The sequence below is a fragment of the Molothrus ater genome, chromosome 39 (assembly GCF_012460135.2).
Source record: "Molothrus ater isolate BHLD 08-10-18 breed brown headed cowbird chromosome 39, BPBGC_Mater_1.1, whole genome shotgun sequence".
Lineage (NCBI taxonomy): Eukaryota > Metazoa > Chordata > Aves > Passeriformes > Icteridae > Molothrus > Molothrus ater.
The window spans coordinates 492,280-518,128 of NC_071666.1; the positions used below are offsets into that span (position 1 = coordinate 492,280).

The 25,849-nt window shown below is 63.1% G+C and overlaps 1 protein-coding gene across 1 annotated transcript in view; it reads left to right on the forward strand.

Annotated features, from left to right (window-relative positions):
* Positions 1-25,849, forward strand: part of RYR1 (ryanodine receptor 1) — an 83,624-nt gene that overhangs the window by 41,419 nt on the left and 16,356 nt on the right. The window contains 35 exon segments of the mRNA XM_036405464.2: positions 521-741; positions 1,638-1,728; positions 1,821-1,961; positions 2,942-3,105; positions 4,210-4,288; positions 4,551-4,640; positions 5,092-5,232; positions 5,446-5,523; positions 6,307-6,382; positions 7,018-7,141; positions 7,709-7,824; positions 8,274-8,341; positions 9,266-9,387; positions 9,755-9,804; positions 10,070-10,130; positions 12,021-12,259; positions 12,706-12,787; positions 12,902-13,032; positions 13,474-13,788; positions 14,743-14,983; positions 16,201-16,288; positions 16,381-16,473; positions 17,577-17,591; positions 18,361-18,531; positions 18,943-19,002; positions 19,789-19,923; positions 20,003-20,115; positions 20,739-20,835; positions 21,306-21,412; positions 22,060-22,111; positions 22,707-22,787; positions 23,203-23,302; positions 23,410-23,489; positions 24,768-24,844; positions 25,281-25,354. Of these exon segments, the coding sequence (XP_036261357.1) occupies positions 521-741; positions 1,638-1,728; positions 1,821-1,961; positions 2,942-3,105; positions 4,210-4,288; positions 4,551-4,640; positions 5,092-5,232; positions 5,446-5,523; positions 6,307-6,382; positions 7,018-7,141; positions 7,709-7,824; positions 8,274-8,341; positions 9,266-9,387; positions 9,755-9,804; positions 10,070-10,130; positions 12,021-12,259; positions 12,706-12,787; positions 12,902-13,032; positions 13,474-13,788; positions 14,743-14,983; positions 16,201-16,288; positions 16,381-16,473; positions 17,577-17,591; positions 18,361-18,531; positions 18,943-19,002; positions 19,789-19,923; positions 20,003-20,115; positions 20,739-20,835; positions 21,306-21,412; positions 22,060-22,111; positions 22,707-22,787; positions 23,203-23,302; positions 23,410-23,489; positions 24,768-24,844; positions 25,281-25,354 (3,973 nt within the window).

A 25,849-nucleotide genomic window follows, 5' to 3' on the forward strand; every position in this document is an offset into this window, starting at 1 on the left:
ACCCCAAAACCCCCCGGGGCTCCCCAAAACTCCCTACAGGGTTCGTTGGGCCTGCAGCAGGGGCCTCGGGTCTGCCCTGTTCCCTCCTGTGGGTCTGGGATCCCCCAAATGTTCCCTATGGGATGGGTGTGGGGTCACCCCAAATGTTCCCTATGGGATGGGTGTGGGGTCACCCCAAATCTTCCCTGTTTGATCCCCCAAATCTCCCTCATGACATGGATTGGGTGTCACCCCAATGTTCCCTGTTTGATCCCCCAAATCTCCCCCATGGGATGGATTTGGGGTCACCCCAATCTTCCCTATTTGATCCCCCAAATCTCCCCCATGGGTTCCCTGTCTGACCTCCCCAAATCTCCCCCATGGGATGGATTTGGGGTCACCCCAATCTTCCCTGTTTGACCCCCCAAATCTCCTCTATGGAACACATCCCCAAACTCGCCCCATGGGACACCTGTGCCCCCTGTCCCCACGTCCCCTCAGGGTGTGTCCCCTCCCCGTGACCCCCCCATGTCCCCCCCAGGCGACGTTCAGCACCACGGAGATGGCGCTGGCGCTGAACCGGTACCTGTGCCTGGCGGTGATGCCGCTCATCACCAAGTGCGCGCCGCTCTTCGCGGGCACCGAGCACCGCGCCATCATGGTGGACTCCATGCTGCACACCATCTACCGCCTGTCGCGCGGCCGCGCCCTCACCAAGGCCCAGCGCGACGCCATCGAGGAGTGCCTCATGGCCCTCTGCAGGTGGGACCCCGAACCGGGCCCCAAAATGGCACCGTGCCCGCCAGGGGTTGGCATCTGGACCCAAAATGAACCCGACTGTTGTGGGGAACCCAACTGCTATGGCCAACCCAACCCAACAGCCATGGCCAACCCAATCGTCATGGTCAACCCAACTCTCGTGGGGAACCCAACTGCCATGGTCAACCCAACCACCATGGCCAACTCAACTCCCCTGGTCAACCCAACTCTCGTGGGGAACCCAACTGCCATGGTCAACCCAACCACCATGGCCAACTCAACTCCCCTGGTCAACCCAACTCTCATGGGGAACCCAACTACCATGGTCAACCCAACCGCCATGGTCAACTCTTACAGCTAACTCAACTGCCATGACCAACTCAACCACTGTGGTCCACCCATGGTCAGCTCAACTGCCATGGTCCACCCAATCCCCATGGTCAACTCAACCACCATGGTCAACCCAACCCAACTGCCATGGTCCACCCAATCCCCATGGTCAACTCAACCACCATGGTCAACCCAACCCAACCGCCATGGCCAACTCAACCCCCATGGTCAACTCAACCTTCAAGGCCAACCCAACTGCCATGGTCAACTCAACCCTCAAGGCCAACCCAACCCTCTTGGTCAACCCAACCGCCATGGCCAACTCATCCCCCCTGGTCAACCCAGCTCTCATGGTCAACCCAACTGCCATGGTCAACTCAACCTCCATGGTCAACCCAACCCTCAAGGCCAACCCAACCCTCTTGGTCAACCCAACCGCCATGGCCAACCCAATCCCACAGCCAACCAATGCCCGTGTCCCTGCCCAAGGCCCAGCATGACCCCACCGAGTGTCTCACGGCGCTCTCAGGTGAACCCCCAGACCCCCCTGACCCCCCATTCCCCCCCAGGTACATCCGCCCCTCGATGCTGCAGCACCTCCTGCGCCGCCTCGTCTTCGACGTGCCCATCCTCAACGAGTTCGCCAAGATGCCCCTCAAGGTGAGCCCCGGGGGTGTCCCCGTGCTTGTCCCCATGCCCTGACCCCACCCGCAAAGAGTGACCACCAGAGTGACCACCCCGTGTCCCCGCAGCTGCTGACCAACCACTACGAGCGCTGCTGGAGGTACTACTGCCTGCCCAGCGGGTGGCCCAACATGGGCGTCAGCTCCGAGGAGGAGCTGCACCTCACCAGGAAGCTCTTCTGGGGCATCTTCGACTCCCTGGCGCACAAGGTGGGGACACACCTGGAGGGGACACACCTGGGGGGGACACAGCTCAGGGACACACCTGGAGGGGACACACCTGGGGGGGACACAGCTCAGGGACACACCTGGAGGGGACACACCTGGAGGGGACACAGCTCAGGGACACACCTGGAGGGGACACACCTGGAGGGGACACAGCTCAGGGACACACCTGGAGGGGACACGTCTGGGGGGGACACAGCTCAGGAACACACCTGGAGGGGACACGTCTGGGGGGGACACAGCTCAGGGACACACCTGAGGGACACACCTGGGGACGGGGCGGTGGTGGGAACGTGGGAATGGGATGAGGGGGATGTGGAGAGGTTGGGGTGGGGGTGATGAGGATGTGGGGACTGTGGGGACATTGGGACACGGAGCTGGGGGTGACAGGGACAAGGGCGTGATGGGGACATGGGAATGGAGATGGTGGGGAACGTGGGGGTGGTGGCACTGGGGACATGGGGGTGGTGGCACTGGGGACATGGGGATGGTGACACTGAGGACATGGGGGTGGTGATACTGGGGACATGAGGATGGTGGCACTGGGGATATGGAGATGGTGACACTGGGGACATGGGGATGGTGACACGGGACATGGGGGTGGTGGCACTGGGGACATGGGGGTGGTGGCACTGGGGACATGGGGATGGTGACACGGGACATGAGGATGGTGGCACTGGGGATATGGAGATGGTGACACTGGGGACATGGGGGTGGTGATACTGGGGACGTGGGGATGGTGGCACTGGGGACGTGGGGGTGGTGGCACTTGGGGATGAGGATGGTGGCACTGGGGATATGGGGATGGTGACACTGGGGACATGAGGATGGTGGCACTGGGGGAACACGGCACTGGTGCCTGTGGTGGCCCTGGTGTCCCCGGTGCCACAGGGATGATGACACTGGGGACACGGCGCTGGTGCCTGTGGTGGCCCTGGTGACACCGGTGTCCCCTGTCCCCGCAGAAGTTCGAGGCCGAGCTCTACAAGCTGGCCATGCCGTGTCTCTGCGCCATCGCCGGCGCGCTCCCGCCCGACTACGTGGACGCCAGCTACTCGTCCCGCACCGAGAAGAAGGCCTCGGTGGATGCCGAGGGCAACTTCGACCCCAAACCCGTCGAGACCCTCAAGTAGGGCTCCCGCAGACCCCTCCCCGTGCCAGCATGAGCCCCCCACCCTGCCTGTGCTGATGGAGACCCCCTGACCCCACCCATCCTCATCCAGATCCTCATGGAGACCCCCTGACCCCACCCAGATCCTCATGGAGACCCCCTGACCCCACCCATCCTCATCCAGATCCTCATGGAGACCCCTGACCCCACCCATCCTCATCCAGATCCTCATGGAGACCCCCTGACCCCACCCATCCTCATCCAGATCCTCATGGAGAGCCCCTGACCCCACCCATCCTCATCCAGATCCTCATAGAGACCCCTGACCCCACCCAGATCCTCATGGAGACCCCCTGACCCCACCCATCCTCATCCAGATCCTCATGGAGACCCCCTGACCCCACCCATCCTCATCCAGATCCTCATAGAGACCCCTGACCCCACCCATCCTCATCCAGATCCTCGTAGAGACCCCCAACCCCACCCATCCTCATCCAGATCCTCATAGAGACCCCCTGACCCCACCCATCCTCATCCAGATCCTCATGGAGAGCCCCTGACCCCACCCATCTTCATCCAGATCCTCATGGAGACCCCCTGACCCCACCCATCCTCATCCAGATCCTCATGGAGACCCCTGACCCCACCCATCCTCATCCAGATCCTCATGGAGACCCCAAACCCCACCCAGATCCTCATGGAGACCCCCAACCCCACCCATCCTCATCCAGATCCTCATGGAGACCCCCTGACCCCACCCATCCTCATCCAGATCCTCATGGAGACCCCCAACCCCACCCATCCTCATCCAGATCCTCATGGAGACCCCCACAACCGCACCCATCCTCATCCAGAAACCCCCAACTTGTCCATCCTCATCCTCACCCTCATGGAGACCCCTCCCCAATCCATCCTCACCCTCATGGAGACCCCTCCCCAATCCATCCTCACCCTCATGGAGACCCCTCCCCAGTCCATCCTCATCCTCATGGAGACCCCCACCCTCTCCCAGACCCCCCAGCCCCATCCAGGCCCCCATGGGGTTCATCCATCCTCATCCTCGTGTGTCCCCTGACCCCATTGTCCCCCCCTGACCCCATTGTCCCCCCGTGTCCCCCCCAGTGTCATCATCCCCGAGAAGCTCGATGGTTTCATCAACAAATACGCCGAGTACACGCACGAGAAATGGGCCTTCGACAAGGTGGGGACCCCCCCAGGACCCCCCAAACCCCTGGGACACCCCCAGAACCCCCTGGGACCCCCCCAAACCCCTGGGACACCCCCAGGGTCCCCTCTGAGTCCCCCCAGATCTGCACAACCCCGGAGCTGCTCCAGCTCCACGGAGCACCCGGGACCCTCAACTGTTGGTGACCCCCCAAATCTCTGTTGTCCCCTCAAATCTCCTCTGTCCCCCCCAGCCCGATGTCCCCAAGCCCCCCTGACTTGTGTCCCCGTCCCCCCAGATCCAGAACAATTGGACTTTTGGGGAGACCGTGGACGAAGAAGCCAAAACCCACCCGATGCTGAGACCCTACAAAACTTTTTCTGAGAAGGTACCACGGGACCCCCGGGACCCCCCCAGACCCAGGGGGACACCCCCAAACTCAGGAGGACACCCCCAGACCCAGAGGGACCCCCCCAAACCCGGGGGGACACCCCCAGACCCCCCAGGACCACGAGGTCTCCTGGTGGCCACCAAGGCCACTCTGGGAGCCCCCAAACCCTTCCCTCCTCCTCCTCATGGACCCCCCCAAACCCCCCGATTTTGGGGTGACCCCTGACCCCTCGGGACCCCCCCAGACCCAGAGGGACCCCCCAAACCCAGGAGGACACCCCCAGACCCAGGAGGACACCCCAAACCCAGGGGGACACCCCCAAGATCAGGTCTTCTGGTGGCCACCAAGGCCACTCTGGGAGCCCCCAGCCCCTTCCCTCCTCCTCCTCATGGACCCCCCCAAACCCCCCGATTTTGGGGTGCCCCCTGACCCCCCCCTGACCCCCCAGGACAAGGAGATTTACCGGTGGCCCATCAAGGAGTCCCTCAAGGCCATGCTGGCCTGGGAGTGGACGGTGGAGAAGGCGCGCGAGGGCGAGGACGAGCGCACGGAGAAGAAGAAAACCCGAAAAATCTCCCAAAACGCTCAGGTGGGACCCCCAAAAACGCCTCGGGAGGGGGTGTGGGGCACCCCAAAATCATCTGTGTGGGGTCAGGGGTGTGTGGGGCACCCCAAAATCATCTGTGTGGGGTCAGGGGTGTGTGGGGCACCCCAAAATCACCTCGGGGGAGGTGGGGGTGGGGGGAAAAGGGAGACCCCAAAATATTGGGGTCCCCCTGACCCCCCCCATGTCACCCCCCAGGCCACCTACGACCCCTCCCACGGGTACAGCCCCCAGCCCGTGGATCTGAGTGGGGTCACTCTGTCCAGGGAGCTGCAGGTGAGGGTCCCAATGTCCCCCCATTGTCACCCAGTGTCACCCTAGGGTCACCCAGTGTCACCCAATGTCACCCAGTGTCACCCAGTGTCCTTGTATGTCCCTCCTGTCCTCCGGAGACCCCCAGATGTCCCCCCCATGTCCCCTGCTGCGTCCTCCTTGTGGATCCCCAACGCCCCCCCCGTGTTCCCGGGGGTCCCCCCCGGGGGTAGCCCCCTAAAACCACCCCAAAACCCCTTGAAATCCCCCCAAATCCCCCCTAAAACCACCCCAAATCCCCCCAAATCCCTCCTAAAACCACCCCAAATCTCTCCTAAAACCACCCCAAATTGCCTCAAATACCCCTAAAAGCACCCCAAATCCCCTCAAATCCCCCCTAAAACCACCCCAAATCCCACCTAAAACCACCCCAAATCCCCCCTAAAACCACCCCAAATCCCCTCAAATCCCCCCTAAAACCACCCCAAATCCCCCCTAAAACCACCCCAAATCCCCCCTAAAACCACCCCAAATCCCCCCTAAAACCACCCCAAAACCCCTTGAAATCCCCCCAAATCCCCCCTAAAAGCACCCCAAATCCCCTCAAATCCCCCCTAGAACCACCCCAAATCCCCCAAATCTCTCCTAAAACCACCCCAAATTGCCTCAAATCCCCCTAAAAGCACCCCAAATCCCCCCAAATCCCTCCTAAAACCACCCCAAATCCCCCAAATCTCTCCTAAAACCACCCCAAATTGCCTCAAATCCCCCTAAAACCACCCCAAATCCCCCCAAACCCTGGCCCAGGCCATGGCAGAGCAGTTGGCTGAGAACTACCACAACACCTGGGGCCGCAAGAAGAAGCTGGAGCTGGAGGCCAAGGGTGAGACCCCTCCTCAAATTGGGGGGGACCCCCTGGGACACCCCTGGGACACCCCCAAGCCCAGGGCGAGACCCCCAGCCCCAAACTGGGGGGTCCTGGGTGTGATTTGGGGGTTCCAAGGAGGGGATTTGGGGGGGTTCCAAGGAGGGGATTTGGGGGTTTCAAGGGATTGATTTGGGGGGGTTCCAAGAAGGGGATTTGGGGGGGTTCCAAGGAGGGGATTTGGGGGTTCCAAGGGGTTGATTTGGGGGTTCCAAGGAGGGGATTTGGAGGCTCCAAGTAGTTTATTTGGGGGGGTTTCAAGGGATTGATTTGGGGGTTCCAAGGGGTGGACTTGGGGGGGTTCCAAGGAGGGGATTTGGGGGGGTTCCAAGGAGGGGATTTGGGGTCCAGGGGCGGTTCCAAGGAGTTGATCTGGGGGCTCCAAGAAGGGGATTTGGGGGTTCCAAGGGGTCGATTTGGGGGGGTTCCAAGGAGGGGATTTGGAGGCTCCAAGTAGTTTATTTGGGGGGGTTCCAAGGGGTGGATTTGGGGTCCAGGGGGGATTCCAAGGAGTTGCTCTGGGGGCTCCAAGGGGTGGATTCGGGGGCTCCAGGGAGGGGATTCGGGGTCTCCAGTGCTGCTTTGGGGTGCAGGAGGGGGCTCCCACCCGCTGCTGGTGCCCTACGACACGCTGACGGCCAAGGAGAAGGCGCGGGACCGCGAGAAGGCCCAGGAGCTGCTCAAGTTCCTGCAGCTGCACGGATACGCCGTGACCCGGTCAGGGGACACCCCAAAACCCCCCCGGGGCACCCCAAAATACCCTCCGGGAACAGCTGGAATCCCAGTGGGAGTGTGGGGGGAGAGCAGGGACTGGGGAGGGAATTGGGAGTACTGGGAGGGTCTAAAAACCCCAGAATCACCAGGGAGAGCCCAAATTCAGGGGGGACAGGGAGTGGGGGAGTGCCAGGGAGCCGGGAGGGATCCAGGTATTGGTGGGGCTCCAAAATCCCCCCAAAATTCCCCTAAAATCCCCCCAAAATCCCTGGGCAGACCCCAAATTCAGGGGGGTCAGGGAGTGGGGGTGTGCCAGGGATCCGGGAGGGATCCAGGTATTGGGGGGACTCCAAAATCCCCCCAAAATCCCCCCAAAATCCCTCCAAAATCCCCCTAAAACCCCTGAAAATTCAACCAAAGTCCCCCTAAAATCCCCCCAAAATCCCCCCAAAACCTGGGATGACCCCAAGATTTGCAGCGCTCGGGGCTGGTGGGAGTGCAGGGAGTGCAGGGTGGGGGTGATTTGGGGCGGGGGTTCTGAGTTTTGGGGTGCCCCCCGTGCCGTGGCAGGGGGCTCAAGGACATGGAGCTGGACACGTCGTCCATCGAGAAACGCTTCGCCTTCGGCTTCCTGCAGCAGCTGCTGCGCTGGATGGACATCGCCCAGGAGTTCATTGCACACCTGGGTGAGACCCCAGAATCCCGGGGGGCACCCCCGAATCCCGGGGGGAACCCCCAGACTCCCCCCAAACCCCCCGAATTCTCTCTGAGCCCCTGGGACTCCTCCAAATCCCCTGGGAGTTCCCCAAATCCCCTGGGTGTTCCCCCAGCCCTTGGATGGGCATTGCCCAGGAGCTCATGGCACACCTGGGCGAGACCCCAAAATCCTGGGGGGCACCTTCAGAACCCCCCCAAACCCCTGGGAGTGCTCCAAATCCCTGTGAGTCCCCCAAATCCCTGTGAGTCCCCCAAATCCCTTGGGAGTCCCCCAAATCCCCTGGGTGTTCCCCCAGCCCTTGGCTGGACATTGCCCAGGAGCTCATTTTGGTGAGACCCCAAATCCTGGGGGACACCCCAAAATCCTGGGGTCACCCCAATGCCATGGGACCCCCCCTGACCCCCGTTGTTCCCCCAGAGGCCGTGGTCAGCAGCGGGAGGGTGGAGAAATCCCCCCACGAGCAGGAGATCAAGTTCTTCGCCAAGGTCGGGGGCACCCCAAAATCCGGGAGGGGAGACCCCAGAAATGGGGAGGGGACACCTCAAAAATCAGGGATGGGACACCCTGAAAACGGGAAGGGGACACCCCAAAACTCAAGAGATGGGACACCCTGAAAACGGGGAGGGGAAACCCCAAAATCGGGGAGGGGAGACCCCAAAAATGGGGAGGGGAGACCCCTAAAATGGGGAGGGGAGACCCCAAAACCTCTCAAAATGGGGGACGACAGGGGGGCAGGGTGGTTTTGGGGTCTCTAAGGGGTATTTGGGGTCTTTATGGGTTCTTTGGGGTCTCTGTGGGTTATTTGGGGTCTCTGTGGGTTATTTGGGGTCTTTATGGGTTCTTTGGGGTCTCTGTGGGTTATTTGGGGTCTTTATGGGTTCTTTGGGGTCTCTGTGGGTTATTTGGGGTCTCTGTGGGTTATTTGGGGTCTTTATGGGTTCTTTGGGGTCTCTGTGGGTTATTTGGGGTCTTTATGGGTTCTTTGGGGTCTCTGTGGGTTATTTGGGGTCTCTGTGGGTTATTTGGTGTCTCTGTGGGTATTTGAGGTTTCTGTGGGTTCTTTGGGGTCTCTGTGGGGTATTTGGGGTTCTCTAAGGGGTATTTGGGGTCTCTGTGGGTTCTTTGGGGTCTCTGTGGGTATTTGGGGTCTCTGTGGGGTATTTGAGGTCCCTATGGGTTCTTTGGGGTCTCTGTGGGTATTTGGGGTCTCTGTGGGGTATTTGGGGTTCTCTAGGGGGTATTTGGGGTCTCTGTGGGTATTTGAGGTTTCTGTGGGGTATTTGGGGTTCTCTAAGGGGTATTTGGGGCCTCTGTGGGGTATTTGAGGTGGGGTACCCAGGGCCCCCTGTGCGTTTTTTGGGGTTCCCTGTGGGCTCTGGGGCCCCGCTGACACCCCCGGTGCCCCCCAGATCCTGCTGCCCCTCATCAACCAGTACTTCCACAACCACTGCCTGTATTTCCTGTCCACCCCGGCCCAGGTGCTGGGCAGCGGCGGCCACGCCTCCAACAAGGAGAAGGAGATGATCACCAGGTGGGACCCGAAATCCCCACAAAATACCCCAAAAATCCCCCCAAAACCCTGCCCCGAAATCCCGCCCCAAAATCCCCCTGAGCCACAAATCCCACCCCTAAATCCCACCCCAAACCCCCTTCCAAGCCCCAAATCCCATCCCAAAAACCCAACCCAGCCCCAAATCCCCCCTGAGCCCCCAAAATCCCACCCCAAAATCCCCCCTGAGCCCCAAATCCCAACCCCGGTATCCCCAAAACTCCCAAATACCCAGTTTGGGGTCCCTGGGGTTTGGGGTTTTGGGGACCCCCCGACCCCTTTGTGTCCCTTCCTGGGGGTATTTGGGGTTTTGGGGACCCCCTGACCCCCCAATTTGTGTCCCCCCCAGCCTGTTCTGCAAACTGGCCGCGCTCGTCCGGCACCGCGTGTCCCTGTTCGGTAACTGGGGACACTGGGGACACTGTGGGGGACTGGGGGGAACTGGGGTCACTGGGATGGATTGGGGACACTGGGTGACACTGGGGGGACACTGGGGACACTGTGGGGCACTGGGGGGGACTGGGGTCACTGGGATGGATTGGGGACACTGGGGTGACACTGGGGGGACACTGGGCGGGCACCGAGGGGACACTGGGACATACAGGGACACACTGGGGCCAGCGGTGGCACTGTCCCCCCAGCTGATGTCCCTGTCCCCCGCCAGGGACGGACGCCCCGGCCGTGGTGAACTGCCTGCTCATCCTGGCACGGTCCCTGGATGCCAGGTGGGGACAGCGGGGACACTGCGGCCGTGTGTCCATCCGTGCTGTGTCTGTCACTGCATCCTCCGTGTCCCCCATGTCCCCAATGTCCCCAGGACGGTGATGAAGTCGGGCCCCGAGATCGTCAAGGCCGGGCTGTGTCCCTGATACCCCCAATGTCCCTGCTGTCCCCAGTGTCCCCGATGTCCTGGATGTCCCCAGTGTCCCCAATGTCCCCAGGGCGGTGATGAAGTCGGGCCCTGAGATCATCAAGGCCGGGCTGTGTCCCTGTGCCCCTGGTACCCCCAATGTCCTGGATGTCCCTGCTGTCCCCAGTGTCCCTGCTGTCCCCAATGTCCCCAATGTCCCCAATGTCCCCAGGACGGTGATGAAGTCGGGCCCTGAGATCGTCAAGGCCGGGCTGTGTCCCTGATACCCCCAATGTCCCTGCTGTCCCCAATGTCCCCAATGTCCCCGATGTCCCCAATGTCCCCGATGTCCCCAGAACGGTGATGAAGTCGGGCCCCGAGATCGTCAAGGCCGGGCTGTGCCCCTGGTACCCCCAATGTCCTGGATGTCCCTGCTGTCCCCAATGTCCCTGCTGTCCCCAATATCCCCGATGTCCCCAATGTCCCCAGGACAGTGATGAAGTCGGGCCCTGAGATCATCAAGGCCAGGCTGTGTCCCTGTGCCCCTGGTACCCCCAATGTCCTGGATGTCCCTGCTGTCCCCAATGTCCCCGATGTCCCCAATGTCCCCAGGACGGTGATGAAGTCGGGCCCCGAGATCGTCAAGGCCGGGCTGTGTCCCTGATACCCCCAATGTCCCCAATGTCCCCAATGTCCCTGCTGTCCCCAATGTCCTGGATATCCCCAATGTCCCCATTGTCCCCAATGTCCCCAGGACGGTGATGAAGTCGGGCCCTGAGATCGTCAAGGCCGGGCTGTGTCCCTGTGCCCCTGGTACCCCCAATATCCTGGATGTCCCTGCTGTCCCCAGTGTCCCTGCTGTCCCCAATGTCCCCAGGGCGGTGATGAAGTCGGGCCCCGAGATCGTCAAGTCCGGGCTGTGTCCCTGATACCCCTGATACCCCCAATGTCCCTGCTGTCCCCAATGTCCCTGCTGTCCCCAATGTCCCCGATGTCCCCGATGTCCTCAGGACGGTGATGAAGTTGGGCCCTGAGATCATCAAGGCCGGGCTGTGCCCCTGGTACCCCCAATGTCCTGGATGTCCCTGCTGTCCCCAATGTCCCCAATGTCCTGGATGTCCCTGCTGTCCCCAATGTCCTGGATATCCCCAATGTCCCCGATGTCCCCGATGTCCTCAGGACGGTGATGAAGTCGGGCCCTGAGATCATCAAGGCCGGGCTGTGTCCCTGATACCCCTGATACCCCCAATGTCCCCAATGTCCCTGCTGTCCCCAATGTCCCTGCTGTCCCCAATGTCCCCGATGTCCCCAATGTCCCCAGGACGGTGATGAAGTCGGGCCCCGAGATCGTCAAGTCCGGGCTGTGTCCCTGATACCCCTGATACCCCCAATGTCCCTGCTGTCCCCAATGTCCCTGCTGTCCCCAATGTCCCCGATGTCCCCGATGTCCTCAGGACGGTGATGAAGTTGGGCCCTGAGATCATCAAGGCCGGGCTGTGCCCCTGGTACCCCCAATGTCCTGGATGTCCCTGCTGTCCCCAATGTCCCCAATGTCCTGGATGTCCCTGCTGTCCCCAATGTCCTGGATATCCCCAATGTCCCCGATGTCCCCGATGTCCTCAGGACGGTGATGAAGTCGGGCCCTGAGATCATCAAGGCCGGGCTGTGTCCCTGATACCCCTGATACCCCCAATGTCCCCAATGTCCCTGCTGTCCCCAATGTCCCTGCTGTCCCCAATGTCCCCGATGTCCCCAATGTCCCCAGGACGGTGATGAAGTCGGGCCCCGAGATCGTCAAGGCCGGGCTGCGCTCGTTCTTCGAGTCGGCGGCCGAGGACATGGAGAAGTTGGGGGAGCAGCTGCGGCTGGGCCGGGGGACCCCGACCCGCGCCCCCACCAAGGGCGTGGCCCAGAATGTCACCTACACCTCGGTGGCCCTGCTGCCCGTCCTCACCGCCCTCTTCGAGCACCTGGCACAGCACCAGTTCGGGGATGACGTCATCTGTGAGTGACAGCGGGGACAGGGGGACAGAGGGACAGGGGGACAGTGGGATGGAGGTGAGGACAGGGGACAGCAGGGACAGGGGGACGACAGGGGGACACGTTGAGGTTGACAACGGGGGGGACAGGGGGACACCTTGGAGTCTGGGGACGTGGTGGGGACAGGGGCTTGGGGACACAGGGACGTGTTGGGGACAGGGTGTGGATGGGGAGGACATGGTGGGGACAGGTTGGGGACATGGTGGGGACATGTTGGGGACGTGTTGGGGTGTGGGTGGGGAGGACACAGCGGGGACGTGGTGCGGACAGGAGGACATGAAAGGGAGGTGGGGACAGAGGACGCGTTTGGGAGGGTCAGGGGCGTGGGGAGACAGTGTGGGGGGGACATGGGGACAGCTGGGGACACCATGGGGACATGGGGACACCTGGTGACACCTCTGTCCCCGCAGTGGACGACGTGCAGGTGTCCTGTTACCGCATCCTGTGCAGCATCTACAGCCTGGGCACTGCCCGCGGGCCCCTCGTGGACAGGTGGGGACCCCAAAAACCCCAGCAGGGACCCCAAAACCCCAACAGGGACCCCAAAACCTCAGTGGGGACCCCAAAAACCCCCGGATGTCCCCAGTGTCCCCAATGTCCCCACAGGCAGAGGCCGGCCCTGGGTGAGTGCCTGGCCCGCCTGGCCGCCGCCATGCCCGTGGCCTTCCTGGAGCCGCAGCTGAACCACCTGAACCCCAGCTCTGTGTACAGCACCAAGAGCGCCCGCGAGCGCGCCCGTGGGTGTCACCTGTGTGTCACCTGTGTCACCTCCCTGTCATCTGTGTGTCAGCTCCGTGTCACCTGTGTGTCACCTCTGTCACCCCAGTGTCACCCCTTTGTCGTCCCACAGCTGCCTGCATCTCCCCACATCCCTCTGTGAGTGTACCCATGGGTGTCCCCATGTCACCTCTTGGTGTCCCCAACCCCTGTCCCTGTGTCCCCCTTTCACCTTGGGGTGTCCCCTGCTCCCCTTGGTGTGTCCCCAACGCCTGTCCCTGTGTCCCGTGCTCCCCTTAACGTGTCCCCAGCCCCTCTCCCATGTCCCCAACCCTGCTGTCCCCGTGTCCCCAGTGCTGGGTCCCCCTCCCGAGTCGCGGAGCTGTGTCCTGTCCCCTCAGGGCGTGCCCTGCTCCCCTCAGCATGTCCCCAACCCTGTCCCCAACCCTTTGTGTCCCCAGTGCTGGGTCTCCCCTCGCGGGTGGAGGAGCTGTGCCCGGACCTGCCGGACCTGGAGCGCCTCATGGGTGACATCGGCGGCCTGGCGGACTCGGGCGCGCGCTACACGGAGATGCCGCACGTCATCGAGGTGACGCTGCCCATGCTGTGCCACTACCTGCCCCGCTGGTGGGAGCGCGGCCCCGACGCCGCCCCCCAGGGCCCCTGGGCCACCGAGGTCACCGCCCACCACCTCAACGCGCTGCTGGGCCACATCCTGCGCATCGTGGTCAACAACCTGGGCATCGACGAGGCCTCCTGGATGAAGAGGCTGGCGGGTGAGGGTGCCCGGCATGGGGCTGGTGGCCCTGGGTGGCTCCTGTGGGTCATTCTGGTGGCCCTGGTGGCTCCTGAGGGTCATTCTGGTGGCCCTGGTGGCTCCTGTGGGTCATTCTAGTGGCCCTGGGTGCCTCCTGAGGGTCATTCTGGTGGCCCTGGTGGCTCCTGTGGGTCATTCTGGTGGCCCTGGGGGTGTTTTGGTGGCCCTGGGGCTCATGGTGGCCATGGTTGCGCACAGTGTTCACCCAGCCCATCGTGAGCGAGGCGCAGCCAGAGCTGGCCCAGGGTGGTTCCAGGGATGTTCTGGTGGCCCTGAGGGTATTTTGGTGGCCCTGGGGTGGTCCCAGGGATGTTCTGGTGGTCCTGGGAGCGTTTTGGTGGCCCTGAGATGGTTCCAGGGTTATTTTGGTGGCCCTGGGGTGGTCCCAAGGATGTTCTGGTCATCCCAGGTGTATTTTGGTGGTCCCAGGGTGGTCCCAGGGGTGTTTTGGTGGTCCCAGGGTGGTCCCAGGTGTGTTCTGGTGGCCCTGGAGCTCACGGTGGCCGCGTTTGCCCCCAGTTTTCGCCCAGCCCATCGTGAGCAAGGCGCGGCCGGAGCTGGCCTGGGGGCGTTTTGCTGGTCCCAGGTGTATTTTGGTGGTCCCAGGGGTGTTTTGCTGGTCCCAGGTGTATTTTGGTGGTCCCAGGGTGGTCCCAGGGGTGTTTTGGTGGTCCCAGGGTGGTCTCAGGTGTGTTCTGGTGGCCCTGGAGCTCACGGTGGCCGCGTTTGCCCCCAGTTTTCGCCCAGCCCATCGTGAGCAAGGCGCGGCCGGAGCTGGCCTGGGGGTGTTTTGCTGGTCCCAGGTGTATTTTGGTGGTCCCAGGGTGGTCCCAGGTGTATTTTGGTGGTCCCAGGGTGGTCCCAGGGATGTTCTGGTGGCCCTGGAGCTCATGGTGGCTGCGTTTGCCCCCAGTTTTCGCCCAGCCCATCGTGAGCAAGGCGCGGCCGGAGCTGCTGCGCTCGCATTTCATCCCCACGCTGGGGCGGCTGCGGAAGCGCGCGGGGAAGGTGGTGGCCGAGGAGGAGCAGCTGCGGCTCGAGGGCAAGGCCGAGGGCGAGGACGCCGAGCTGCTGATCCGGGACGAGTTCTCGGTGCTCTGCCGAGACCTCTACGCGCTCTACCCGCTGCTCATCCGCTACGTGGACAACAGCCGGTGAGCACGGGCTGGGGACAGGGTCACAGGGGGCTGGGGACACGGCCATGGGGCTGGGGACACTGCCATAGGGATGGGGACGGGGTCACAGGGGGCTGGGGACACTGCCATGGGGTTGGGGACACTGACATAGGGATGGGGACGGGGTCACAGGGGGCTGGGGACACTGCCATGGGGCTGGGGACACTGCCAGGGGGCTGAGGATGGGGTCATAGGGGGCTGGGGACACTGCCATGGGGCTGGGGACATGGCCATGGGGCTGGGGACATGGCCATGGGGCTGGGGACACTGCCATAGGGATGGGGACACTGCCAGGGGGCTGAGGATGGGGTCATAGGGGGCTGGGGACACTGCCATAGGGATGGGGACGGGGTCACAGGGGGCTGGGGACGTGGCCAGGGGGCTGGGGACACTGACATAGGGATGGGGACGGGGTCACAGGGGGCTGGGGACGTGGCCAGGGAGATGGGGACACTGCCAGGGGGCTGAGGATGGGGTCATAGGGGGCTGGGGACACTGCCATGGGGCTGGGGACATGGCCATGGGGATGGGGACACTGCCATAGGGGTGGGGACGGGGTCACAGGGGGCTGGGGACACTGCCAGGGGGCTGGGGCTGGGGTCACAGGGGGCTGGGGACACTGCTCCGGGGTCTGGGGACACTGCCATAGGGATGGGGACATGGCCATGGGGGCTGGGGACGGTGCCAGGGGGGCTGGGGACATGGCCAGGGTTGGCCAACTGTGGTGGCCTCGGGGACATGACTGTGGTGACCCAACCATGGCGGCCTTGGGGACACAGCTGTGGTGACCCAACCGTGGTGGCCTTGGGGACACAGCTGTGGTGACCCCAACTATGGTGGCCTTGGGGACACAGCTGTGGTGACCCAACCATGGTGGCCTTGGGGACACAGCTGTGGTGACCCCAACCGTGGTGGCCTTGGGAACCCAACCACAGTGGCCACAGGGACCAAACACTGGGGGAACCATTAATGGTGGCCATGGGGACCCAACGGTGGTGGCCATGGGGACATGGCCACGGTGGCCTTGGGAACCCAACCCCAGTGGCCACGGGGACTCATTAATGGTGGCCATGGGGACCCAACGGTGGTGGCCACGGGGGTGGTGACCCTGCTGACCAACAGTGGTGACCCACTGATGGTGTCCCCCCGGTGGTGACCCCCCGGTGACGTCCCTGTGACCCCTGGTGTCCCCTCAGGGCCAAGTGGCTGACGGAGCCCAACGAGGACGCGGAGGAGCTGTTCCGCATGGTGGGCGAGGTCTTCATCTACTGGTCCAAGTCTCACGTGAGTGGGGGTCCGGGGGGGGCACCGAGGGGTCCCGGGTGGCCTTCTGGGGGTCCCTGACCCCCCCCGATCTCTGTGTCCCCCCACCCCAGAACTTCAAGCGCGAGGAGCAGAACTTTGTGGTGCAGAACGAGATCAACAACATGTCCTTCCTGACGGCCGACAGCAAGAGCAAGATGGCCAAGGTGGGGCTGGGGGGACCCCAAACTGCCCCTGCCCCTGCCAGGACCCCCTGCCCCCGCCAGGACCCCCTGCCCACATGCCCCGCCCTGGGCTCCATCCCCCCCAACGCCCCCCAGAGCCCTGGAACCATCCCAAACACACCTGGGAGCCCTAATTCACCCCAAAACCCCACCTGGAACCCATAATTCACCCCAAAATCCCACCTGGAACCCCTAATTCACCCCAAAAAACCATTTTGGAACCCATAATTCACCCCAAATCCTGCCTTGGAGCCCTAATTCACCCCAAAATCCCACCTGGAACCCCTAATTCACCCCAAATACCATCTTGGAACCCATAATTCACCCCAAAATCCCCACCTCAAACCCTGAATTCACCCCAAACCCACCTGGGACTCCTAATTCACCGCAAAATCCCTGTCCCCATGTCCCTAACGGTGTCCCAGTGTCCCCAACGCTGTCCCCATGTCCCTAACGGTGTCCCCATGTCCCTAATGGTGTCCCACTGTCCCTAACGGTGTCCCCAGCGCTGTCCCCATGTCCCTAACGGTGTCCCACTGTCCCTAATGGTGTCCCCAACACTGTCCCCATGTCCCCAACGCTGTCCCCATGTCCCTAATGGTGTCCCACTGTCCCTAACGGTGTCCCCAGCGCTGTCCCCATGTCCCTAACGGTGTCCCACTGTCCCTAATGGTGTCCCCAGCGCTGTCCCTATGTCCCCAGCGCTGTCCCCATGTCCCTAACGGTGTCCCACTGTCCCTAACGGTGTCCCCAACACTGTCCCCATGTCCCCAACGCTGTCCCCATGTCCCTAACGGTGTCCCACTGTCCCTAACGGTGTCCCCAGCGCTGTCCCCATGTCCCGAACGGTGTCCCCATGTCCCTAACGGTGTCCCCAGCGCTGTCCCCATGTCCCTAACGGTGTCCCACTGTCCCTAACGGTGTCCCACTGTCCCTAACGGTGTCCCCAGTGCTGTCCCCATGTCCCTAACGGTGTCCCCAACGCTGTCCCCATGTCCCTAACGCTGTCCCCATGTCCCTAACGGTGTCCCACTGTCCCTAACTCTCTCTCTTCTCTCCCCCTCGGCTGCGGGTGCTGCTCCCAGTCTGGAGATGGACAGGTTAGCGGGGAGGGGCTGGGGGGGGGACAGGGGTCCCACAGGGGTCCCCCAGGACCCCTCGGTGGGGTCACCACAGCTGGGACCCCCCAAAACTCCTGCAGGGTCCTGTTCTGTGGGGTCACCACAGCTGGGACCCCCCAGGACCCCTCTGTGGGGTGACATTGGCTGGGGCCCCTATGTCCTTATGGGGTTACTCCTGTCCCTGTGCTTATGGGGTCCCTGCTGACCCCATGTCCCCATCCCTGTCCCCACCCTGTCCCCGTGCCAGGGTGGTGGCTCGGAGCAGGAGCTGACACCGTGGTTATGGTGTCCCTGTCCCTGTCCCTGTCCCTGTCCCCACGCTGCCCCTGTCCCTGCAGGGTGGTGGCTCGGAGCAGGAGCTGACACTGTGGTTATGCTGTCCCTGTCCCTGTCCCTGTCCCTGTCCCCACGCTGCCCCTGTCCCTGCAGGGTGGTGGCTCGGAGCAGGAGCTGACACCGTGGTTATGGTGTCCCTGTCCCCACGCTGTCCCTGTCTCCACGCCAGGGTGGTGGCTCGGAGCAGGAGCTGACACCGTGGTTATGGTGTCCCTGTCCCTGTCCCTGTCCCCACGCTGTCCCTGTCCCTGCAGGGTGGTGGCTCGGAGCAGGAGCTGACACCGTGGTTATGGTGTCCCTGTCCCTGTCCCTGTCCCCACGCTGTCCCTGTCCCTGCAGGGTGGTGGCTCGGAGCAGGAGCTGACACCGTGGTTATGGTGTCCCTGTCCCCACGCTGCCCCTGTCCCTGCAGGGTGGTGGCTCGGAGCAGGAGCGCTCCAAGAAGCGGCGCCGCGGGGACAGGTACTCGGTGCACACCTCGCTCATCGTGGCCACGCTCAAGAAGATGCTGCCCATCGGCCTCAACATGTGCTCACCTGCTGACCAGGAGCTGATCACGCTGGCCAAGGGCCGCTACGCCCTGGTGGGTGCCCGGGACACCTGGGCACACCTGGGCACACCTGGGCACACCTGGGCACACCTGGGACCCCCCAGAAACCCCCCTGGAACCCGCAAATGTCCCCTGGGTTTGGGGACAGAGCCCTGGGTTGGCCTCTGCGCCCTGGTGGGTGCCCAAGGACACCTGGGGACACCTGGGACCCACAGGTGTCGCCTGGGTTTAGGGACAAACCCAGACAAAGCCCTGGGGTTGGGGACACGACCCACGCTGGCCAAAGGTGGCCTCTGTGCCCTGGTGGGTGACCAGGGACACCTTAAGGACAAGCCCAGGGTTTGGGGACACTCCCAAGGGTTTGGGGACACCTCCAAGGGTTTGGAGACACCTCCAAGGGTTTGGGGACCCTTGCTGAGGTGTCCCCTGTGTCCCCCCCTGCAGAAGGACACGGACGAGGAGGTTCGGGAGTTCCTGCACAACAACCTGCACCTGCAGGACAAGGTGAGCTGGCACGGCCCCGTGTCACCTGTGTCACTGTGTCCCCTGTGTCACTGTGTCCCCTGTGTCCCCAGGAGCCCCTTGTGCCCCCCATTTCCCCAGTGATGTCCCCAATGTCCCCAGGTGGAGAACACGGGCTCAGTTCGCTGGCAGGTGGCCCTGGTGCTGCTGTCCCCAATGTCCCCAATGTCCCCAGGTGGAGAACATGGGCTCAGCTCGCTGGCAGGTGGCCCTGGTGCTGCTGTCCCCAATGTCCCCAATGTCCCCAGGTGGAGAACACGGGCTCAGCTCGCTGGCAGGTGGCCCTGGTGCTGCTGTCCCCAATGTCCCTAATGTCCCCAGGTGGAGAACACGGGCTCAGCTCGCTGGCAGATGGCCCTGGTGCTGCTGTCCCCAATGCTGTCCCCAATGTCCCCAGGTGGAGAACACGGGCTCAGCTCGCTGGCAGATGGCCCTGGTGCTGCTGTCCCCAATGCTGTCCCCAATGTCCCCAGGTGGAGAACACGGGCTCAGCTCGCTGGCAGATGGCCCTGGTGCTGCTGTCCCCAATGTCCCCAATGTCCCCAGGTGGAGAACACGGGCTCAGCTCGCTGGCAGATGGCCCTGGTGCTGATGTCCCCAATGTCCCCAATGTCCCCAGGTGGAGAACACGGGCTCAGCTCGCTGGCAGATGGCCCTGGTGCTGCTGTCCCCAATGTCCCCAATGTCCCCAGGTGGAGAACACGGGCTCAGCTCGCTGGCAGATGGCCCTGGTGCTGCTGTCCCCAATGCTGTCCCCAATGTCCCCAGGTGGAGAACACGGGCTCAGCTCGCTGGCAGATGGCCCTGGTGCGCCAGGCCGGGCGGGACGAGGACCCCGACAGCCCCGAGCAGGTCGTGCGCAGGGTGCAGGAGGTGTCGGCCGTGCTTTACCACCTGGAGCAGGTCAGGGGGCTTGGGGGGGATTTGGGGGTGCCCAGGGGGGTTGGGGAACCTCAGGTGACCCCAGGTGCCCCCCCTGCAGACAGAGCACCCCTACAAGTCCAAGAAGGCCGTGTGGCACAAGCTCCTGTCCAAGCAGCGCCGCCGCGCCGTCGTCGCCTGCTTCCGCATGACCCCCCTGTACAACCTGCCCAGGTGGGCACTGGGGGGGCACTGGGGGCACGGGGGCACAGGGGGCACTGGGAGGCACTGGGAGGGCACTGGGAGGGCACTGGGAGGCACTGGGAGGCACTGGGAGGGCACTGGGGGCACTGGGGGACTTGGAGGGGGCACTGGCAGGCACTGGGAGGGCACTAGGGGGACACTGGCAGGCACTGGGTGACACCTGGCACTCCCTGTGTGACACCTGGCACCCTTTGGGTGACACCTGGGAGCCCTGGGTGGCATCTGGCACCCTCCAGGTGACACCTGGCACTCCTTGGGTGACACCAGCACCTGCTGGGTGACACCTGGGAGCCCTGGGTGATACCTGTAACCCCGTGGGTGGCACCTGGGACCCCCTGGGTGACACCTGGCAGTCCTTGGGTGACACCAGCACCTGCTGGGTGACACCTGACAGTCCTTGGGTGGCACCTGACACCCTCCAGGTGCCACCTGGCACCCTCTGCGTGGCACCTGGGACCCTCCAGGTGACACCTGGGACCCACGGGGTGACACCTGGGTGCCAACGGGGAGCCCTGGGTGACACCTGGCACCCTCCAGGTGGGGATGGGTGGGCCCCCAGGCTGGCACACAGGTGGTGACAACCATGTCCCCAGGCACCGGGCCTGTAACATGTTCCTCGAGTCCTACCGGCTCTCGTGGCTGGCCCGGGAGCAGCCGCCCTTCGAGGACCGAATGATCGACGACCTCTCGGTGACAGGGGACACCCCAGGGGTCTGGGGACATCCCTGGGGTTGGGGACATTCCCCAGGGGGGTTTGGGGACACCCTGAGACCCCCCTGACCTGGGGTTTGGGGACATCCCCAGGGTGGTTGGGGACACCTCCAGGGAGTTTGGGGACATCCATTGGGGTAGGGGACACCTGTCGGGGTTTAGGCACATCCACAGGGGGTTTGGGGACTTCCATTGGGGTTTGGGGACACTCCAGGGTGTTTGGGGACACCCTGAGACCCCCCTAATGTGGGGTTTGGGGACATCCATGGGGGTTTGGGGACATCCTCAGGGAGTTTGGGGACATCTCTGGGGTTTGGGGACACCCTCGGGGGGTTTGAGGACACTCCCATGGGTTTTAGGGACATCCATGGGGGTTTGGGGACATTCCCAGGGAGTTTGGGGACACCCTGAGGCCCCCCTGACGCGGGGTTTGGGGTTTGTGGGGACAGAAGTCGGGGCGGGAGGAGGAGGAGGAGGAGGAAGAGGCGGAGGCGCGGCCGGACCCGCTGCACCAGCTGATCCTGCACTTCAGCCGCACCGCCCTGACCGAGCAGAGGTGACCCCAAATCCCCAGGGGGACCCCAGAACCCTGAGGGGACCCCAAATCCCTGAGGGGACCCCAAATCCTGCAGGGATCCCAAATCCCTGAGGGGCCCCTAAGACACACTGGAGCTGGGATCCAGAAATCCCAAATCCCGGGGGGACTCCAAATCGCACCGTGGGCACCCCAAAATCCCACAGAAGAAGACCCCAAATCCCCACCCCAAATCCCACCCTGGGCACCCCAAATCCCACCATGGGCACCCCAAAACCTCACAGAGGAGACCCCAAATCCCCACCCCAAATCCCACCATGGGCACCCCAAAATCCCACAGAGGAGACCCCAAATCCCACCATGGGCACCCCAAAACCTCACAGAGGAGACCCCAAATCCCCACCCCAAATCCCACCCTGGGCACCCCAAAATCCCACAGAAGAAGACCCCAAATCCCCACCCTAAATCCCACCATGGGCACCCCAAAATTCCACCCTGGGCACCCCAAAATCCCACAGAGGAGACCCCAAATCCCCACCCCAAATCCCACCCTGGGCACCCCAAATCCCAGTTTGGGTGTGGGGAGCTCAAAGCCCCCCTTGGGGTCACCTGGGTCCCTTTTTGGGGTGTCCCCCCCCTGTCCCCAACCCGTGTCCCCCTCCCCGCAGCCACCTGGAGCAGGATCACCTGTACATGGCCTACGCCGGGATCATGGCCAAGGTGAGCACCCCAAAACGGCGGCACCCCAAAATTGGGGCACCACAAAAACGGCGGCACCCCAAAATTGGGGCACCACAAAACCTGGGGACCCCAAAATCGGGGTGCCCCAAAAACGGGGGGACTCCAAAACCGGAGGCACCCCAAAACGGGGGGTGCACCCCAAGGGCTGAGGGGTTGGGGGTCCCCTGTGTCAATTTTGGGGGTGAAGGGGCCGGGATTGGGGTGGGGTCCCCAGGGATTTTGGGGGTAACTGGATATGGAGGGGTCCCCAAAGATTGAGGGGGGGGTCCCCAAAGTTTGGGTGGTCCCCAGGGGGCTGAGGGAGTTTGGGGTCTCCAAAATTTGGGGGGGGGTCCCAGAGGGATTTTGGGGGAGTGGGATGGGATGGGAAGGAGTTTTGGTGGTCCCCAGGAATTTTGGGGGGGGGGGGGGGGTCGCAGGGGTTTTTGGGGGGTTCCCAAGGATTTTGGGGAGTTCCCAGAGGTTTTTGGGGGGGGTTCAGAGATAGGGGCGGATTTTGTGGGGTTCCCAGGTTGGTTTTGGGGGGGCATTCCTAATTTGAGGACCCCCCCCCCCCCCTCCCCAATTCCCCCAGAGCTGCCACATCGAGGAGGGGGAAGAGGAAGAGAAGGAGGAAGAGGAGAAGGAAGAGGAAGAAGCCGAGGATTCATTTGAGGTGGGGAGGGGGGACCCCAAAAACCCCTGACCCCCCCCGTGACACCCCCTGACCCCTGTGACCCCCCCTGACCCCTCCTGAGCCCCCCAATGTCCCCGATGTCCCCAGGAGAAGGAGATGGAGAAGCAGAAGCTGCTGTGACCCCCAATGTCCCCTGTGACCCCCATGACCCCCCAAATCCCTGTGACCCCCTCCTGACCCCTGTGACCCCCCCTGACCCCTGTGACCCCTGTGACGTCCCCAATGTCCCCGATGTCCCCAGGAGAAGGAGATGGAGAAGCAGAAGCTGCTGTGACCCCCAATGTCCCCTGTGACCCCCATGACCCCCCAAATCCCTGTGACCCCTCCTGACCCCTGTGACCCTCCCTGACCCCTGTGACCCCTGTGACGTCCCCAATGTCCCCGATGTCCCCAGGAGAAGGAGATGGAGAAGCAGAAGCTGCTGTCGCAGCAGGCCCGGCTGCACACGCGGGGTGCGGCCGAGATGGTGCTGCAGATGATCAGCGCCTGCAAGGGTGAGTGACCCCGAGTGACCCCTGAGTGACCCCTGAGTGACCCCGAGTGACCCCGAGTGACCCCCGAGTGACCCCGAGTGACCCCGAGTGACCTTTGCTGTCCCCAGGTGAGCGGGGGGCCATGGTCTCCTCCACCCTCAAGTTGGGCATCTCCATCCTCAACGGGGGCAACGCCGACGTGCAGCAGGTCGGTCACAGCCCTGTCCCCACCTGTCCCCATGGTCCCCTCCTGGGTCCCACCTGTGTCAGCTGTGCGTCCCCACCTGTCCCCTGTGTCATCTGTGTCACCTGTGTCTGTCCCCTGTGTCCCACCTGTGTCAGCTGTGTGTCCTCACCTGTCCCCTGTGTCACCTGTGTCCTCTGTGTCCCACCTGTGTCAGCTGTGCGTCCCCACCTGTCCCCTGTGTCACCTGTGTCCTCTGTGTCTGTCCCCTGTGTCCCACCTGTGTCAGCTGTGTGTCCTCACCTGTCCCCTGTGTCACCTGTGTCCCCTGTGTCCCACCTGTGTCAGCTGTGCGTCCCCACCTGTCCCCTGTGTCACCTGTGTCCCCTGTGTCCCACCTGTGTCAGCTGTGCGTCCCCACCTGTCCCCTGTGTCACCTGTGTCCTCTGTGTCCCACCTGTGTCAGCTGTGCGTCCTCACCTGTTCCCTCTGTCACCTGTGTCCCCTGTGTCCCCACCTGTCCCCAGTGTCCTTACCTGTCCAACCTATCCCCAATGTCCCCTGTGTCCCCCCATGTTCACACCTGTCCCCTGTGTCCCTGTGTGTTACCCCTGTGTCCCCCCCAGTGTCCCCTCCTGTGTCCCCACCTGTCCTCACCTGTCCCCTGCTGTCCCCAGTGTCCCTGTGTGTCCCTCAGTGTCCCCAGTGTCCCGCTGTGTCCCCTCCTGTCCCTCACCTGTCCCCGATGTCCCCAGTGTCCCTCACGTGTCCCCTGCTGTCTCCAGTGTCCCTGTGTGTCCCTGTGTGTCCCTCAGTGTCCCTCAGTGTCCCCAATGTCCCACTGTGTCCCCAATGTCCCTCACGTGTCCCTGGTGTCCCCGGTGTCCCTGTGTGTCCCTGATGTCCCTCAGTGTCCCTGGTGTCCCTCACCTGTCCCCGGTGTCCCTGTGTGTCCCTCTGTGTCCCCAATGTCCCGCTGTGTCCCCTCCTGTCCCTCACCTGTCCCCAGTGTCCCCAATGTCCCGCTGTGTCCCCAATGTCCCTCACCTGTCCCCAGTGTCCCTGTGTGTCCCCAGTGTCCCTCAGTGTCCCCAGTGTCCCTCACGTGTCCCCTGGTGTCCCCGGTGTCCCTGTGTGTCCCTGTGTGTCCCCAATGTCCCACTGTGTCCCCTCCTGTCCCTCACCTGTCCCCAGTGTCCCCAATGTCCCGCTGTGTCCCCAATGTCCCTCACCTGTCCCCAGTGTCCCTGTGTGTCCCCAGTGTCCCTCACGTGTCCCCCGCTGTCCCCGGTGTCCCCACAGAAGATGCTGGAGTACCTCAAGTCCAAGCGCGAGGTCGGCTTCTTCCAGAGCGTGCAGGCGCTGATGCAAACCTGCAGGTGCGGGCAGCTGGGGGACCCCCGGGAGAATTGGGGTCACCCCAAGGGAGCTGGGGGACCCCCTGAGGGACCTGTGGGACCCCCCCACTGAAGGAAATTTGGGGTCGCTCTGGGGGAACTGGGGTCATTCCATGGGAATTGGGGTCACCCTGGGGAAATTGGGGGACCCCCGTGGGAACTGGGAGACCCCAGTGGGAATTAGTGTCACCCCAATGAGAATTGGGGTCACTCCAGTGGGAATTGGGGTCACTCTGGGGGAATTGGGGTCACTCCATGGGAATTGGGTTCTTCCCTGGGATATTGGGATCCCCCTGTGGGAATTGAGGACCCCCCTGGGCTATTGGGGTCCCTCGGATCAGCAGCCTCCCCGGGCAGGGCTGTGCTGGTTTTGGGGTCCCCCTGACCCCCAGTTTTTGGGGTGCCCCTGATCCTGCAGTGTCCTGGACCTGAACGCCTTCGAGCGGCAGAACAAGGCCGAGGGGCTGGGCATGGTCACCGAGGAGGGCACCAGTGAGTGGGGGGCCGGGACCCCCCAAAGGGACCCCCCGACCCCCCCAGAGGGACCCCCAGAGGGGTGGGATTGAGGGGGGGGCTCCCCCCATTCTGCACCCCAAAACCCCCACGCTGCTGTGCCCCCAACGCCTGCTGAGATGTGGCTCCCTGACCCGGAAACACCCCAAAACCCAATGCCCCCCCCACGCCTAATGCCCCCCAATTCCTACCCTGAAACTCCCCAAAATTTAATGCAACCCCACCCCAAATTCCACCCCTAAAACCACCCCAAAATCTAATGCCCCCCCACACCTAATGCCCCCCATTTCCTACCCTAATTCCCCCAAAAATCTAATGCCCCCCCACTCCCAATTCCCCCTAATTTCTACCCTAAAACCCCCCAAAATCTAATGCCCCCCCTACCCCTGATGCCCTTTAATTCTTCCCCTAAATCCCCCCAAAATCTAATGCCCTCCCACCCCTAATGCCCCCCAATTTCTCCCTGAAATCCCC